Source organism: Suillus plorans (genome assembly GCF_016647745.1).
Source record: "Suillus plorans strain S12 chromosome Unknown HD556scaffold_94, whole genome shotgun sequence".
NCBI lineage: Eukaryota > Fungi > Basidiomycota > Agaricomycetes > Boletales > Suillaceae > Suillus > Suillus plorans.
Window position 1 is genome coordinate 108,766 of NW_024537478.1, and position 17,525 is coordinate 126,290.

General features: G+C 48.5%; 5 protein-coding genes across 5 annotated transcripts; 3 read left to right on the forward strand and 2 right to left on the reverse strand.

The window, feature by feature from the left end:
- The first annotated feature begins 502 nt into the window (after window positions 1–502).
- HD556DRAFT_1416338 (uncharacterized protein) lies at window positions 503–1,979 on the forward strand. Its single transcript, XM_041304330.1, has 4 exons — window positions 503–830; window positions 851–908; window positions 991–1,087; window positions 1,154–1,979. Exons 1-4 carry the CDS (start codon window positions 752–754, stop codon window positions 1,922–1,924), a joined length of 1,005 nt encoding a protein of 334 aa, XP_041153782.1. The 5' UTR covers window positions 503–751; the 3' UTR covers window positions 1,925–1,979.
- Window positions 1,980–2,419: 440 nt separating this feature from the next.
- On the forward strand, window positions 2,420–8,689 carry HD556DRAFT_1416339 (P-loop containing nucleoside triphosphate hydrolase protein). Its single transcript, XM_041304331.1, has 31 exons — window positions 2,420–2,766; window positions 2,817–3,340; window positions 3,391–3,606; window positions 3,627–3,642; window positions 3,694–3,894; window positions 3,942–4,132; window positions 4,187–4,286; window positions 4,342–4,375; window positions 4,429–4,547; window positions 4,597–4,731; window positions 4,779–5,002; window positions 5,053–5,132; window positions 5,181–5,250; window positions 5,369–5,425; window positions 5,478–5,536; window positions 5,592–5,769; window positions 5,823–5,885; window positions 5,969–6,350; window positions 6,400–6,458; window positions 6,518–6,697; window positions 6,748–7,093; window positions 7,144–7,301; window positions 7,354–7,417; window positions 7,472–7,525; window positions 7,572–7,662; window positions 7,717–7,835; window positions 7,891–8,016; window positions 8,069–8,093; window positions 8,149–8,239; window positions 8,293–8,350; window positions 8,411–8,689. The coding sequence occupies exons 1-31, from the start codon at window positions 2,560–2,562 to the stop codon at window positions 8,534–8,536; spliced, it is 4,353 nt and encodes a 1,450-aa protein (XP_041153783.1). The 5' UTR covers window positions 2,420–2,559; the 3' UTR covers window positions 8,537–8,689.
- Window positions 8,690–8,741: 52 nt separating this feature from the next.
- On the reverse strand, window positions 8,742–11,088 carry HD556DRAFT_1416347 (uncharacterized protein). Its single transcript, XM_041304332.1, has 5 exons — window positions 10,999–11,088; window positions 10,122–10,892; window positions 9,322–10,067; window positions 9,024–9,268; window positions 8,742–8,925 (listed from the first exon to the last, which is right to left on the reverse strand). The coding sequence occupies exons 1-4, from the start codon at window positions 11,024–11,026 to the stop codon at window positions 9,071–9,073; spliced, it is 1,743 nt and encodes a 580-aa protein (XP_041153784.1). The 5' UTR covers window positions 11,027–11,088; the 3' UTR covers window positions 8,742–8,925; window positions 9,024–9,070.
- Window positions 11,089–11,161: 73 nt separating this feature from the next.
- On the forward strand, window positions 11,162–11,823 carry HD556DRAFT_1248435 (uncharacterized protein; the record flags this gene model as incomplete). Its single annotated transcript, XM_041298773.1, has 2 exons — window positions 11,162–11,638; window positions 11,692–11,823. The coding sequence occupies 2 exons, from the start codon at window positions 11,162–11,164 to the stop codon at window positions 11,821–11,823; spliced, it is 609 nt and encodes a 202-aa protein (XP_041153785.1).
- Window positions 11,824–12,367: 544 nt separating this feature from the next.
- HD556DRAFT_1416356 (uncharacterized protein) lies at window positions 12,368–16,914 on the reverse strand. The gene is made up of 7 exons (XM_041304333.1): window positions 16,201–16,914; window positions 15,260–16,150; window positions 14,657–15,212; window positions 13,880–14,622; window positions 13,781–13,844; window positions 13,669–13,722; window positions 12,368–13,561 (listed from the first exon to the last, which is right to left on the reverse strand). The coding sequence occupies exons 1-7, from the start codon at window positions 16,675–16,677 to the stop codon at window positions 12,402–12,404; spliced, it is 3,945 nt and encodes a 1,314-aa protein (XP_041153786.1). The 5' UTR covers window positions 16,678–16,914; the 3' UTR covers window positions 12,368–12,401.
- Between the last annotated feature and the right edge of the window lie 611 nt (window positions 16,915–17,525).

Here is a 17,525-nt window from a genome sequence, read left to right on the forward strand (position 1 = left end):
CGATATTCGTGTCTCAATCGCCTCCCACACCACACACACTTTCGGGTTCTTGGTCTCATGATGAACTTTGATAGTCCTTTTAACTTTCCAGGCTATCTTTGTCTGTTTCCTATATCACCACGTGTTAATCAGGTGCTGAACAGACAACACAGAAATACTCTCGGAGCATGTAACATACAGTACAAAATGTTCTCCGTCCCAGAGATCTATCCTGATTCCTGATTCCCCTCATAAGTCGGCGCCGAAGAAAAATCGTACTTACACTGACAATGAGATACCTTACGGGTCGAGTCAGAGCTGGAAAATGAAGCCTGCTGGAACTTTCCGGCACCACGCGTCCAGCTGAGCAAAAGTGACACTTCCTTTCATAAATTCCTTCGACGACGAGCTCGAACCCGCTCTCTAAGCCCACGCGGCTACTCGGTCCTTACAAAGGCCACCGGCCCACCGCCGTGATAGCGGTCTAGATTTCGCTATTATGTAAGCAATACCTGCCTGGTGTATGAAAACAGCAAGTCACCAGTAGGTACAATATCTTCAACATGTTCGTCAGCTCATGCAGGACTATACTCGGGCTAAAAGTGATAAGTGATTGATCACCCTTGCCCAGCTACAAATATTGAGTTCGGAGACTTCAATCTTGAATTTCGTCGGAGGCTGACCTGGCCTGAAACGGATCCATGTTCTGTATTTAATTCTCAATGGTGAGTAGTCTACCTCCTTTCACCATCCCCCAGTCGATCATAGTGTCATGTCCATAACGGACGTTGCCCACCGTCTTATCCTTACAGTGATCAGTCTTATTGCGTTTATGACATCCAAAATCCTCAGTTACGCCGTCGAGCGCCAGTGGAGCGGGACGTCAGCCCTGGGAACGCTGAGTCCTTGACGATTTGTAAAGAAACACAGTACAAGGCCAGCGATATTTATGAACTACTACACTTGTATTAAACTTTGACCATTCCTCAAACAGTTCGCCAATCTCATCAGCCAAGGGGAATTTTACGAGAGGATCGTATTTTACCACTCATCGAAATGGCATGTGTACCAGAAAGGGCGATATGCAGGATTTATGACAGTCTTCCCGGTATGTCGTTGAACCTTTTGTCTTTCGTTGCACGTTTCTGAGACCTTCTTCTTTGTTTACTTCTAGGCAAGTGAATCTAATTGCGTTGATCTATACGTGTCGAAGAGCCTGAGATTCTTCGGGAAAATTCTTGGTGTTCTCGGCTTGGTATGCTCACGTCATTATGTTCCTTGGCGCACTATCACGATCTATGAGCAGCCACGTTATCCACCGAGAGTGCCCGGGATGAGGCTAATCAAATATGCACCTTTGTTTCCACGCTTGGCTTCCCAGCTGCCCTGGAGCTCTCGTCATCTCGAAAATGTTTCGAGCGTATGCAAAGACACCCTAAGGAGAAGAGAGTATGTCGAGGTCCTTGCAAAAAGTATAATCAGGCGCAAAGTGAAAGAATCGCAATTAGGCCACGGCAGCATCAGTCCATCATATCATCCGGTCCCAAGTCCGAATAGCCAGAAAGCACACGACCTCCGCAAAGCTCTCGTGAAGACACTAGGAGCTAGCGCATTGAAGAGGGAGTCACTCGTGATCAAGGAGAAAGAAGCACCCCACACTCCGAAGGAAATCCGTTTGGAGCGTCGCATGCGTTTGGCCCTTGGAGAGAATCTATCGATCAAGAACCTTGCTTCCGCTGCTATTGCGAGAAAGGCGCCTGCATCTCCTCTGCCGGACCGTTCGCCATCCCGAATCCATTCTCTACAGCCGAAGACGCGTTATCGAAACCAGAAGTCGAGTCGTCACAGTCTTCATGAAGCGGCGGCCACCTCGTTCACACTGTTTGTGAACCTCGGCCCGGACTCGGAAGACGCTGTTCCGGGTTCAAACGTTCACTCGCTGTAGTCTCTATGTAAATATTGTATGCCATGCTTGTGAGCTTATCTGTGAATGAACCTGCAAGTTGAATGAATGAATGAATTTTTATTTGACCGTCTATGTGTAAGTAGTCGAGACTGTCGTCCCTCGACCGTTACTAGGCCAAAAGGCAGTGATAATCAAACGTGCTTCGGACAATATTATTTATGCTGGAGCGAGCTTACACTGCGTTCTCATAAGCTAAAGCACTGAATTGAATTTATTTGGCCGCATCTACGCTCACATCAGCCAAATCACGAGGACGACCAGTTCGTACCGCATCAGCCGATTTCCCAGTCCGCTACAAACCCCTAATCTCCGGCTTCAAAGCTTCAACCTTCGTAGTGTGAGCACGCGAAGCTTTTGTCGCGGCCTTGAAACTATCTCATCGATTCCTCGTCAGTCGGCATTCATACAAGCTGGTAGCTGGGCATTCCAGACAAAGTACTTGTGGTTTTTGAGGAGTGTACAAAATGTTACGCAATCATAGTAGTATTACATGTTTTAAATTTGTAATCGGACAGTCGTGTGTCAACAATTTTGATGTGACTTACCTCCGGGTCCGTATATAGCCCATTATTTATATCAGTCAGCTTCGCCATCGATAGTCGTTGTCGCACCTTATGGCGTCTTGTCGGGACGTTGAAGGATGGTGCATCGTATCAAAGCTTCGTGAACTTGATTTTACTCTTTGCTTTGAGGAAGGCGTCATTTTAACATCTCTTTTGGCTTTACTGCTACTGTCGGCAACATGCAGAATTTGGGCTTTGAGATATCTTCCGTCTCGTGATATCTCGCGGAAAAGTCGATGGATGTTATGGGCGAAACTGGTGCGTTCTAATAGCTTCATGTGTCTACCTCGAACTAACTTGGTGGGCAGATTTTGTTGGGACTGGCCATTGTTGCGTCCTGCTTCAACCTCTTCATCGTCTTGTCACTCAAGAGAACAGCATCGGTTGTGTGGCCTTACATCCTCGAACCACTCGCGCTACTTGCGTCTTGGATACTCACCCGGCTGAACCATCGTCGGACACGGGCATCATCAACTATCCTCCTACTATTTTGGCCTTGTTACACCGTCGGTCTCGCAATATGGACTAGATCTTTCGTGCAGGGCGAAGCTTCCAAGGGTCTTTTCGTAGTTCTTTCAAAATGGGCCGTCGAACTTTTCTCTCTCCCGGCATACGCGCTGGAGTGCGTCTCCCCTGATGATTCGGTCCAGGATAATACAGAGAGCCCGATAGTCACGGCAAATGTATATAGTATCTGGTCATTTGCGTGGTTGACGCCATTGATGCAGAAAGGTTCGAAAGAGTTCATCACTGAAAACGACTTGCCTGCTTTGCTTCCCCGTGACGAGTCAGAGAATCTCGGAAACGATCTAGAGAATGCTCTGGAAAAACAGTGAGTGCAATTTTGATAAAAAGGGTTTTCTTTGTCCGACCATGTTGCAGCTCGTCCGTATGGCTCGCATTGTTCCTATCTTATGGTGGCCCGTATGCGGGTGCTGCAGCCTTGAAAATCTTGCAGGATATTCTTGCATTCCTGCAACCTCAACTTCTCCGATGGCTCCTGGCATACATCTCGAACTATCAGAGCACCAAAGGCGCGTCTAACCTCCTTGTTGGTCCGAGTCCACTCGAGGGATATGTCGTTGCTATCATCATTTTGTGGCATCCATGGCGCAGAGCGTTGTTCTCCACCAGGTAACCCAGCCAATGTGATTGTGTTCACGACACTGACCACAATACAAACAGTACTTCCAAATCTGTTTCGAGACAGGTATGCGTGTCCGCGCTGGCTTGGTGACTGCCATCTACAAAAAGTCTCTCGTGCTTTCTAGCGATGAGCGAGGGAGTCGGGCATCTGGAGATATTGTCAACTTGATGTCCGTCGATGCGAGTAGACTACAGGATCTATGCACCTATGGTCTGATTGCGATCTCTGGACCATTCCAGGTAAGGCAGATTACTCCCTATAATAACCAGGCTCACACTATCGTCAGATTACACTGGCTTTTGTATCGTTGTACAACCTTCTCGGATGGTCAGCTTTTGTCGGAGTTGCGATCATGATCATCTCTATTCCGCTAAATACGGCAATTGCACGGATGCTAAAGAAGATGCAAGAACAACAAATGAAGAATCGCGATCGCCGAACGAGGCTAATGAGCGAGCTTCTGGCCAATATTAAAAGGTACGTCAGCCTCGTGTACGCGGAGAATTTCATTAACGATCGTTCTTTGTACAGCATCAAGCTTTATGCATGGGAATATGCATTCATCCGCCGCGTTCTGCATGTGCGCAATGATTTGGAGCTGAAGATGTTGAAGAAAATTGGGGTCGTAACGGTACGCATTGATTTCAAGACAGAGTAGCCCGTATTCATCCTTGCGCATCTATCAGGCTCTCAACACGACGCTTTGGGGAGGCATTCCTTGTGTGTCCCCCGCCTTTGACTCGCTGCTCACAACTAACAAACAAGTCTCTCAGTAATCGTCGCGTTTAGTTCTTTTGCCACCGCATCTGTGTTCTCGTCGCGACCACTCACGGCTGACGTCATCTTCCCTGCGATCTCACTGTTTATGCTTCTCCAGTTCCCACTTGCTATGGTGAGTGATAATTGCATCGCAACTTCAACAATCGTTGACTGTGTCACAGTTCAGTCAAGTCACGTCGAACATCATCGAGGCACTTGTTTCCGTCAAACGCCTGTCAGATTTCCTGCACGCTGAGGAGCTGCAACAAAATGCCCTCGTGAAGGTGCAGAAAAGCACTCTGAACATTGGTGACGAGGTCGGCAATTCTCTAACTGCTTATGATCGTTTTCACATTTGTGACAGGTGCTTTCAATCAAAGGTGGCGAGTTCCAGTGGAACAAACAAGATATTTCAGCTGCTCTGGAAGATATAAACTTGACGGTGCATAAGGGGGAACTAGTGGGTGTACTTGGTCGTGTGGGCAGCGGGAAGAGTAGCTTGTTGTCAGCGATTATCGGGGACATGCGAAAGGCAGAGGGTGAGGTGGCTTTGTCCGGCAATGTAGCTTATGCCGCTCAAAATCCTTGGTGCGTCACATGTGCGGCATTTTCTAGTATGTTCACTCACAAGCGAATAGGATTCTTTCTGCGTCGGTTCGAGATAATATCCTTTTTTCACACGAGTACGATGAGGTGTTCTATAACCTTGTTATTGAAGGTATGTACATGACTAATTGTATGAGATTGGACTGACCTTTATCTACAGCTTGTGCTTTGAAGCCCGACTTAGAGCTTCTCCCACAGGGTGATCTGACAGAGGTCGGCGAAAAGGGTATGTTTCTGACCATCTCTTTGGCGAGCCAACAATGTTCATGGGGTCCGTTCTATAGGCATTACTGTAAGTACTTCAGGATAGTAACATATCAGCTGAAGGCAAATGATCTCTCAGCTCAGTGGTGGTCAACGTGCTCGTGTCGCGCTTGCTCGTGCGATCTATGCTCGTGCAGATCTGTAAGTGTCTTCTGTTCACAGATAGTATGGTGCTAACGCATGCGTCCTCCAGGGTTCTCCTTGATGATGTTTTAGCTGCCGTCGATTCCCATGTTGCCCGACATGTCTTTGGTGAGTAAGAGCATCTGTCTCAGACTGACTTCTTTCTAATGATACTATGTAACAGATCATGTTATCGGTCCTCAAGGCTTACTTGCAACGAAAGCGCGCGTTCTTGTCACTAACAGCATCTCGTACCTCAAGTATTTCGATCAACTTGTTTACCTGCGCCGCGGTATTATCTTGGAGAGTGGCTCGTACGATGAGTTGATGTTGAATCCGGATAGTGAAGTGCGCAAGCTTGTGTGCGTATATTTCGATTCATGATGTTCGATGCAATCTAATTGAGCCATGACAGTCACGGTCATGCCACGAGCGGTTCCAACTCTGGAATGACCACACCTGGACGGTCCAGCGGCATGTCCACTCCCACTACAGCGAGGGGGACATGCAAGCCACCCTTGTTGGAGAACTTGAATCTGTATCAGAGAAGGTATCGCGTAGAGAAAGTTTCACAAAAGCTGTCCTCGCTACGGCGCCCAAGCTGCGCGACGCGTCTTCCGATGGCATCACGAAAGAGCACAGTGAACAGGGCCGCGTCAAGATGGAAGTGTACTCGCAGTACCTCCGAGCAGCATCGAAAAAAGGGTTCCTGTTCTTTGTACTTGCTACGGTTCTGCAGCAGGTGGTATCTGTCATGTCGACCGTAATGCTCAGGCTCTGGGGCGAGCATAACCGCGAGATGGGTGCCAACGCGGGATTGACCGACAAGTATTTCCTGGGATATGGTCTGTCCAATTTGATGGCCATTTTCTTAGGCGCATGTGCTGCGCTTCTGATTTGGGTTTTCTGCTCGCTTCGGAGCTCAAAGCACCTTCATGATTCGGTTAGTGTTGCGTTCCAAGTATGGATGAAAATTTTCATCTATTTTTCAGATGCTGCATTCGGTCATGCGTGCGCCTCTCAGCTTTTTCGAGACAACGCCAACGGGACGGTGCGTCAGATCAGTCAACTGTGGAATGATTTCTGAGCTCGAACAATCTCTTGTTGCAGTATCCTGAACTTGTTTTCTCGTGATACATATGTTGTCGATCAAATCCTGGCGCGAGTGATCCAAAATATGATACGCACAAGCGCGGTCTGCGCTTCTATTTTATTGGTCATCGGGTTCAGCTTCCCGCCCTTCTTGATCGCCGTCGTTCCTCTGGCATGGTTTTACTACAAGATCACCGTGTATGAATTGCTCTGTTCTTCTTCCAGAATCATCCTGATATTATCAATAGGTACTATCTCGCGACGTCACGTGAACTCAAGCGTCTGGATGCGGTGTCCCGCTCACCCATCTTTGCGTGGTTCTCAGAATCCTTGGCTGGAATTTCCACTATCCGGGCTTACGACCAACAAGCCGTCTTCATTGCGAACAATGCTCGCCGCATTGATCGCAACCAGTTGTGCTACCTTCCTAGTACTGCCGTCAACCGTTGGCTTGCAGTAAGATTGGAATTTGTTGGAGCAGTGATTATCTTTGTCACGGCTGCTTTGGCTGTCTCTGCCGTTATGACCAGCAACGTTGATGCAGGATTGGTCGGTCTAGTTCTGTCATATGCTTTGAACACAACAGGTTCACTGGTGAGTGGCTTTCTTTCCGTTCCGAGGTGTTGGCAACTAAGCGGCCGCAGAACTGGTTCGTCCGCTCCGCAAGTGAAGTCGAACAGAATGTGGTTAGCGTCGAGCGTATCGTCCACTATGCGAAAGACCTTGAGCCAGAAGCTCCTTATGAGATCCCTGAGAATAAGCCCACCTCTGAGTGGCCCACAGCTGGGGAAGTTGAATTCCGGTGAGTTCGTGTCGCTGTATGCACGAAATTGTATTGAACTTGTCTGATATAGGGAGTACTCAGCACGGTATCGGCCCGGGCTTGATCTAGTCCTCAAGGATATTTCCATGACCATAGTCAGTCATTCCGCCAGGTTTCTCGCATATGTACGCTGACTCGAGATGTTCTAGAAACCGAAAGAGAACATCGGAATATGTGGCCGGACTGGGGCAGGGAAATCATCGGTAAGATTTTTCCCCTTTTTGTTGGACTGTGATGATACTTTTGCAGCTTCTTCTTACCCTCTTCCGGATCATCGAGCCTGCATCTGGAGCTATCCTCATTGACGAAGTAGACATTACCAAACTTGGCTTGCATGATTGTGCGTATTCTTTGAGTTGTCCGTTTGGACACCCCTTAATCAAACCAACAATAGTGCGGTCCGCGATATCCATTGTTCCTCAAAACCCAGATTTGTTCGAGGGCACATTACGAGAGAACATTGACCCTGTTGGCGAGCATCAGGATGTTGATATATGGACTGCTTTGGAACATGTCCGTCTTTGAAATATGTTTGTACTTCTGATGCTTACCAACGACGTTTCTATAGGCCCATCTGAAGGCATATGTTGATTCACTCCCTGGGGGACTAGATGCCCCAGTTCAGGAGGCCGGATCATCGCTTTCAGCAGGTCAGAGACAGCTCTTGTGTTTCGCGAGGGCGCTCTTGCGCAAGGTACGAGCGTCTCTTTGGTTGATTGTAAGTTTTCATTGCTGACACTCCCTAGACTAAAGTGCTCGTCCTCGATGAAGGTCTGTATGAGCGGTACCTTGTTCTTCTCCGAGGCTAATATGCATGATTCTCTAGCAACATCTGCAGTTGATCTAGATACCGACCGAGCGATTCAAGAAATCATCCGGGGTCCAATCTTCCGTGATGTGACCATTCTAACTATTGCGTATGTGACATGTCCAACATCATCGATGATTAGTACCAATAATGATCCTATAGGCACCGCTTGAACACGATCATGGAGTCTGATAGGATTCTGGTTCTAGATGCTGGGAGGGTAAGCACACTCTTTAGCAACAACGTTCATACATAATTTATTTTTAATTGGCCAATTTAGATTGCAGAATTTGATACTCCAAAGAAGCTGCTGGAGAACAAGAGTTCTATCTTCCGTTCTATGGCGATGGAGGCCGGTCTAGTTCAGGTCCAGCTTGATGATGCAGAAGTGAACGCACAGGAGTAAATATACCTAATCATGCACAACATTTCTTGGTCTTATTCAGAAACATGACGTTATAGCTATGTAGATTGCCATATTTTTGCTCTGAATCTTATGTTTCGCTGTCAGCTATTCAATATTCAATCGTGAGACTCGATAATGCAATTGGGGTGCCCCGATACTCGCCTTGCGATGTACTGCAGAAGCATCAGGGCGTCTTTACTACTACCCAATGAATGCCTCGGAAGAAATGGAAGAGGTTGAAAGTTATTTCAAACGAATTTCCGTTCTCAATTGAAATTACTACCAGTAGTAGGACTCCTACCAAAGATATTAGGCTTGACCTGGTACCTGTGACGATCTACGGAGCGTTGATCTGTTTGCGCCGCTGCCAATAGTGAAATCGACATGCGCTGTGAGGGAGATTAGACGTTCGAGGCACATAGTAAAGTCACAATCTTTAATTAGTAATTTCCTTCAATGATAGTGCAGCGCATGCATGCATACGTACTGCAGAGCCAACAACATCTTCCGAAACAGGAGTGTAGATCTTCACCATCATCGCTTCACCTCGTACTTTTCCCAGCCAACTTCTTCCAGCTTCTCAACCTTTGCGACAACCTCGCTCTCTAATCCTCTTAGATACACATCAATGTCTGCAAACAAGTGAGGTATACCAGCCCCGAGAATCCGCACAGCTAGCAATCCAGCATTCATACCGCCGTTAATTGCAACCGTCGCTACAGGTATACCTCGCTGTGGTGACACTCAGACATCAACGAATCACATAAAGACTCAAAAACCCTCACCGGCATTTGCACAATACTATGCAACGAATCAACACCATCCAGAGAGCTTCCTTTCACAGGAACTCCAATGACAGGAAGCGCGGTCATGGCAGCAACCATGCCAGGAAGATGTGCTGCACCACCTGCTCCAGCAATGATCGTCCTCAAACCCCTTGAACTCGCTGACCTTGCGTATTCGACGAGGCGATCTGGTGTGCGATGTGCAGAGACAATGGTGAGTTCATAAGGAATCTTGAACCGATCCAGAATACGAGCAGCCGGCAACATCACAGGAAGGTCGGAGTCGGAGCCCATGATCACACCAACAAGCGGATGTTTGTGGGAAAAGCCGCTGCCTTGTGCGGGGGTTTCTGGGACGTATAGAGCGAGTTCTTCTTCAGTACTCCCTGACGGTAATGCCTTTAACAGTGGTCGCAGGCGAGAGCGGACCTCTGAATCTGAGTTGCCCACGACGGTGACGTGTCCCATTTTACGTCCTTTGCGACACTCCGATTTACCATACAGATGGACCGCACAACCGTCTGTCTTGATACACTCAGATGCAAAATTCGTGACTTCTGCCATGTTGGATGAAGCGCCAATGATATTCAGCATTGCAGCTGAAGACACTTTTAGTGACGTGGAACCAAGCGGGAGTGACAGTATGGCGCGCAGATGATTTTCGTACTGGGAGGTTTCGCAAGCCTCTATGGTATAATGTCCAGAATTATGTGGCCGAGGGGCAATTTCGTTGATATAGATAGAGCCTGGCAGAATCGGTAGGTTAGACTGGTTCGCACAATCCAAGAGAAACTATCTACCGTCTTCCATGAGAAACAATTCGACTCCAAAAACACCAGCGCCCTGGAAGGTCTTGACTGCGGCTTCGGCTACGCTCTGTGCGCGAATAGCAATATGTGGATCGCGACTCCGCAAGGGGGCAAACACCAAATGACAAATGTTGTCTTTGTGCACGGTCTCCACAGCGGGATATGAGCGAACCTCCCCTGTCGTGGAGCGCACTACCATGACAGCGATCTCCTTCACGAATGGCACCCACTTCTCGGCATACAAGGGACGATTCCCGAGGGCAGAGATAGCTTCTTCCGCTTGAGCAATATTCCGAACAACAAAATTTCCCCGCCCATCATATGCCAACGTGCGACTTTTGAGCATGAATGGCAAGCCAAAATTTTCCGCAGTTTGATGTATTGATGTGACATTGGATTCGATACAGAGAAATTCTGACACGGGACATTGGTGACTCTGGAGGTGCTGTTTCTGTATCAATTTGTCTTGAATAGTCTTCACCGTAGACGGACTGGGATGAATGACAGCTCCGGACACTGACTGAATCTCTTCAAGTATGTTCGTATCGACGTGCTCAATCTCAACAGTTAGGATGTCGACCTTGCTGGCCAGTGCCTTGATTTTTTCTGGGTCTACGAAAGATCCATCGATGTGAGCAAGAAGGGGAGATCGCGGGGACACAATCTGTTTTGCTGGACTATTTTCTCCAACATCGAGGAATACAATATTGACGTTGAGCAGAGCCGCCGAAGCGGCTAGCATTCGCCCGAGCTGACCTCCGCCTAGAACAAGCAAGTCAGAGGAAACGATAAAAAACTAGAGACATAGCCTGGTAGATATCATGAGCGCTTAAATCGAGAGAATTCGACGCTGTGAGCTCACGCGCACCAAGAACCCCGACAACCTTGCCACTCATCGTGTTTAAAGTCGATTTCGCGTAGATCGTGCGCGTGAAGAAGTGAAAGATCTGCAAAGATATGATCAATATTATGTAATCGCAACTTTGTAAGTAAGTACGCTGAAATTTATTGATCCTTCTCAAGTTCGACAGATGGGCCCGCCAGCACCAAAACCTGCTGCTCGCAGGAGGAACAGGAAACGTAAAAGACGCGCCGTATCTTCCGGTTCTTCCTCTTCGTCTGATGATTCATCTTCGGATGAATCCACGCAATCCACACCGCAAAAGCCGGCACCTCTCCCAACCAAACAACCTGAATCCGACACGAGTTCGTCGTCTGAATCTACATCCTCAGATAGCGACTCCGAATCAGATGACGATGACGCTCGTACATCCATGGTAAAAGAACAAATGCAGACCGACGGTCTGAAAGTTCCTAAACAAAAAGACGTCCCTCGACAAAGGTCACCTTCACCCTCCCTGCCCAATGCTGAAATACCATCTTTTCTACCGCAAAATCCGTCTGCGGATTACGAGGCGCGTGAAAAAGCCATGAAAGATAAATTCAGGAAGTTCTGGATGTCATCCCTTGCAGAAGGATTCAAGGAAGACCTTGAGGAAATACGGAAGGTTAGCAGATGATTATTTCAGACATGAGTCGATCCTCATGAATGACTTTGCAGGAGCCAAATTTGGGACCCTCCAAGCTAGCACTGCTTATTGATTCGCTCGCAGCTGGCGCAGATATTTTTACGTCATCTGCGTCCGCCAGCGGGATAGACATGAATGAAGTAGATGTCGTCATGGGTGAATGATACAGAGTTCGTGGTTTATATAATCCTCTTTTCTGCATGTAACCATGAACTGCAGAGTCTCTTAGTGGTGTAAGACCACTGACGCGTGCTTGGATCATCGGGGCTCTATCGCGAGCAAACATATTGAATGATCTTGACACGTTCCGCATGTTAGAGCCTCCCAGTAAATTTGGGAGTCCGGGACACCGTCAATATTGCAAGGATCCCGTCTGCATCTCGAACAGAGACATCAAATGCAGTCCGTTATACATAGACGATGAGGAGCTTTTGCAGTTAGTAATATCTTAGGGAGGCACTCCGACTTTGTTACGATCTATAGGTTGATGCACGTACGATGTGCAATACTCCTTGATAAAGACGAGTCCGAAATATCAGTCTAGAAGTTTTTTTTTGGTTGCCATGTTCCCGTCATTCGACCTGCTAGAAGACTCAAGATGGAAGAGTCAATACATGCAGCTGCAATGAAATCATAAATATTAAATCGCAAATATATACACCAACAGCTAACAAATTGCATCAATAATTAACGAGCGCTAATGACGTATTGAAGGTATTCATCTAATGTCTATCCAAGTGTATCAGCACGAAACATTTTGTTCGATCAGCAACAAATCTCCTACCTTATCCATCTCATCAAGTTGTTGGAAAGCACCCGCGTATATCTCTTGAATATCTGGGTGTAGAGTCGTCATATCTATTGGTTTTCCAAACAGTGACTCGTCCACTGGGTGTACAGAGGTTTGAGGCACCCTGGGTACTGCACTAGCAATTTCAATGATCGCCATCATATGCGAGAGACCGAAGTCATCTTTGGGAATGTACAGTCGCTTGGGAATTTGCGGTTTGGGGGTGGTGTTGATACGCGGCGTTTCAGGGGGGCTGATGAGCTGTCCAGTGGGGGTGGCATACATCGATACTTCTGACATGACAGAAGCGATCGATGATTGACGAATAGGGCGAGGAGCATTTGTTCCTTGTTTCGATGACGGGGTAGTAGATCGGGTGCGGCTGTGTCGGCCATCTGCTGCAGTAGGCGTCGGTGTCCGAGATATGTCAGACACTGGTGATGCAACGCGTCGAGCTCCAGTGACACTACTCGCAAGCGGTGTGGGAGTCCTGCCGTCAGAACCAGAAGGGGGAGTTACGGCGTCATCGACGGAATATTCTGAGGGTGCAGAGCCAGAGCCACCAGAGCCACCGGAGGGAAGACCGTCAGACTGACTCGAAGCCGCAACGACATATTGAGCGTGAAGTCGACCATCTTTGATTTTGTTCAGTACGCGATCAATCTTCTCGTTCATGCCTTCCTTATTGCGCCCGAGGACGCCTTCTAGCAAGTCGTTCTTTTGTGCCGAGTTGCCTTCGCAAAACTCTTGCTCGACAATGTCACTGATATCAAACGACTCGCCGTCTTGCACGTATGAATAGCGCATCTTGTCTCCAGCGTCATACCTGGAGCTGCGGATCATGGCGTTTCCGGGTAGAAGAACATCTACGCCGCGCAGGGAGTTCATCTGGGCCGAAAGAATGGCCTTCTGATTCGCTCGCGATGCGGCGCGCTGTGCTGCAATGATCTCTTGTCTTGACAGCTGCCTCGGTTTAACTTCCTCGGTACCCGAAGTCTGATTATCAGAGCTGAGACTAGAGCCAGAAACTGAATCACGGAAATGTTGAAGGGCGATTTCATCAAGGGGCGCGGACATGCGATGACGAGACGATGACGTTCGATAGGAGATTGCTCGGCGGAGAATGAAGACAGGATCATCGATATGATATCATCTATGTTTCCAAGCAGTTGAGCAGAATCGATAGATCTGCGCTTGCCTTCCTGAGCTCGGCGGAAACTGGGAGGGCGAGTATATGCATCGGTAACTTTACTTGAAGGCGATAATTCTCGTTCTGAACCAACGAAGTCAGCGCTCAAATTCATTTATGCTAAGTGTATGTGTATTCTTACCTTGCCCTCCAATGTCAGCTGTGAGACCATATCGGACTTTGCTGGTACTCCGCCTCTTCGTCATCTTATCTTCAACTTCGTCACCACCGTCAACGACACTTCCAAGATGCCGAAACGCTCAAGTCCCAGTTCAATTACTTCAGCAACAGTGACATTCTTCGGGAAGGTGAAGGCTTTTCGGCGCTGACCCTGTGATATACCAGAAGAAATTGATGATGTAGAATGGGTTCTATCACGTAGCGTGTTCTTGAATACGATGGCTTCTGTGACTGGGTCGAAGACCATATCATCAGGCAGGTCCTCGGGATGGATAACAAGCTGCAACGTGAAGCGGTACGAGGGAGAGCTGAAACGATCAGGAGTCACGTTGACACTGCTCACCGAGGTATTTTGACCCTCGGCTACATCGTGAGACGTATCAGCCTGCACTGTCTCATCACCTTCTTCTGTCGTGGCGCTGTCATCTGCATCATCACGACGTCTGTTGAGGTAGAATTTGACAACGGAGTCGTCACTGAAGTCGTTCATGGATAACTTCTTTATGGCGGGATGCATGGAGAGGTTGCTTGAGATGGAGCTGATACTGCCCACACTGCTCCGCTTGACTTTTGGTAATTCCATGGCGGCCTCTACAAGCGACTCGAAGACTCCGAGAGGTTTTTCTTCCGGAAGCAGATCTGCAGATGAACCCTCGACCTGTTTGATGGTGAGGTAGTAGTCTGCTCCGTCCTCGCCAGCGGGGAGACGGAAGCGTTGAATAGCTTGACGAATGAGGTCGGCTGAAGTAGTAGATGCGTTGAGAAGAACAGTCTTGAAAGTCGCCTCGGTCTGCAAGTGTTGGCCTGCAAACACACGGATGACGCTAAGCTCAGGCACCAACACCTTGTCCGTCAGCAGTGGGCGAAAGAACTAGGGAGCCGGGTCGTGGTCTAGAGGAGGGCAAGCCCAGCCCAAGCCCAGCGGCAGAGGTGGCAGAGGTATTATACGAACTCGAGCTTGATAACACAGCGGAAGCAGATTGTAATCCGTATGAAGGCGCTTCCGGTGGCGATGACGGCGAACGATTGAGATATTGCTGATACAGTGCCTGTTGTTGCTGATCCCGCTGGCGCAGCTGTGACGCATGCTGCGACACCTGAGCCTGTACTTGTTGTGGCGGTGTCTGAGGCGTCTGCTGCGACTGAAGTCTCGTTGGCGTCCTCGAATCGTTTGGCGTGCGAAGAACTTGCTGTTGTTGTTGCATGGCTGATGCGGTGACAGGGGACATCGGAGGTTCAGATGCGGGTCCGTGAAGGTTGCTGGAGGACCGCCCTGATTCTTGAGACCCGCGGGTTTCATTGGAAGCCGTTTCGATAGAATTTTTATCCTTGCCTTTATCTTTCTTGCGGCCAAAGAGTCCGAATACGCCTCCTTTCTTTTTCTCCTTTTTCTCCTTTGCTTCATCATCTGTCGTGTCGCGTTGCTCTTTGCGAAGCTTACCAGACGCCTGCACAGGCTTCTGGACTGGGGTATTCGAGATGGGCTGTAGAGACTTGTTCTTGAGCTTCTTTTTCGAAGCTTCCTCGAGAACTTCAATTTCCTCGCGGGTGCGTTGCCGCTCGACCTCTTGCTTCTGCATGATTGCGCTCGGAAGAAGGGGCCGCTCGGTGCTGAAGCTTGTTTGACTGGCTCATCACGAGCAATTGAAGGCGTCACGGAGAGTTTTTTTGTTTCGGTTACTTCGGCGAGATCAATGCTCTTACTAGATGAGGGCGGTGAAGATGAACGGACATCAACAGTGATACGATCGCGTGAAGATTGATGGCGCAAAGCTTGTTGAGCAAGTGCCTGTTCCTCCTGCTGCCTCTGTTCGGTGATTATTATCTCTGGCTGCTGTTGTACCTGGATTTGCGCCTGTTGTCTCTCAGGTGTGCCGCTAGGTCGCAGAGTATCAGGCGCCACAAGCATCTGTTGCTCTATCTTCTTCTGCGCGTTTTGTGCTTGCATGTCCTCTGCAACGCTATCATCCCAGCTCATTCCATCATCCGGCTCCATCTGCATGCCCATAGAATCCTGCTGCTCATCGCGGCCCATCTGACCTTGGCGCTGTCGAATAAGCATGTCTTCTACAAGGTCTGGGTCTTCTTCCTCATATGCACCGTCATCCCACTCTATATCCTCCTCTTCTTCCTCTTCCTCATGCCAGACAGCAGGCGGATATCGGTGTACAGACCGTGCAGTTGTAAACGTGACACCTTTGCCTTGCCCAGCACCCGTGGGTGGAAAACCAGGGGTAGGAGAAGGGGAGTGATGCGAGCCAGCGCGAGAAGAAAGATTGTTCCGCACGCGTTCGACGTCTTCTTGGAGTTCTTGTGGTGTCGCGTGTGCAAGCTGAGAAGGAAAGTCATGAGTTTGAAATTGTTGGATGGTACAGGACTCACGTCCACATTCCTGTGCTTGTTCAACCTGGCCAAGCGTTCAAAGGGCGTCTCAATATTCTCTGCAGGAATATATCCAACGTCCTGTGTCTTGAGCACACGAACAAGCCACCAATAACTGTTACTGTCGTCCATAAGGAACAAGCTGTCGCCTTTCACAACGCTGGCTTGACCTTCGACGGTCGCAGCGAAGCTGTGCAGCGAGTAGACCAAGTCAAAGTCGATAGATTCATTTGGAATAGAAAGTGAAGACGAACGGTCGTCGTCTTCGTCCATATATTCTATCTCGCGCTCTTCACCATCAGAGTCATCTTCTAGAACAGAATGCTCTTCATCAGAAGCGCCTGCATAGGTATTGGTTGCATCTGCATGGGCATGCATATGTGCAGATGCTGTAGGGTCGTCGGCCATAATTTGGTCACGAAGGTCGAAAGTGTCCTGGCGCTTCGGTGAACGTCGCTGGTGGTCTTGTGTTTGCATATTGTACGTGATTGCCTAACGAAATATTGGCCTGAGAGGATGAAGATTCTATAAGAGTACAATCTAAGAAAGCTGTCAAAACATGAGAAACGAAAGGCGGTCGGTGTGCAGGTAAAAAGAAACAAGTTTTGCAGGCGACGAAGGAATGCCAATAATGATGGGTTCAGCGCGTGTTCAGCGTTGTCCTGGTGAACGTTGATGGCGTTGAACTACTTTAGTGGCTGTGCAAGTTTTCTATCTCAGAGTCAACTTCGTTGTTGTATGACTCTATCATCACTCGCAGCTAGTAGTAGTAGTAACTACTACTGGTGGGATCACTGCTGCGACAAACCGTGATGCACACAGGTACTAAGCCTACTGATACTCACCCTCGTGGCTGCGGAATTTACGAGACGAAGCTTATGCCGATTCCGGCTCACAGATGCGATGGGTCGTTAAATCACTGAAATACAAAAAGTGGCTGAAAGCACAGGATGTATCATGAGGCATGCGTTAGTTCCTATCAGATTGAAATGCTCATCATTTTCTTTCGACTCAGCTGTTCTGTGGAGTCCATCTAGCAACCAACAATGATGGTGAGTCTGTGTACAATCAAGTTATACCACGCACGTGCATGTAACAAATACTTGTTCATGCAGCTACAACGTCCTTATAATATACGAGGATCCTACCATACGTGAATGGCGTACAAAAACCTCGGAGCAGGTCGGTGATCCTTGGACGGGCCACACTAACCGAAGCAATGCTATTGCCATTCTTCCTGCTGGTACACTCGCCACATCCGCATCTAGTGACAACCATATTCATCTCTGGCGGCTATCAGATCGACAAACCGTTGCCATCTTTAC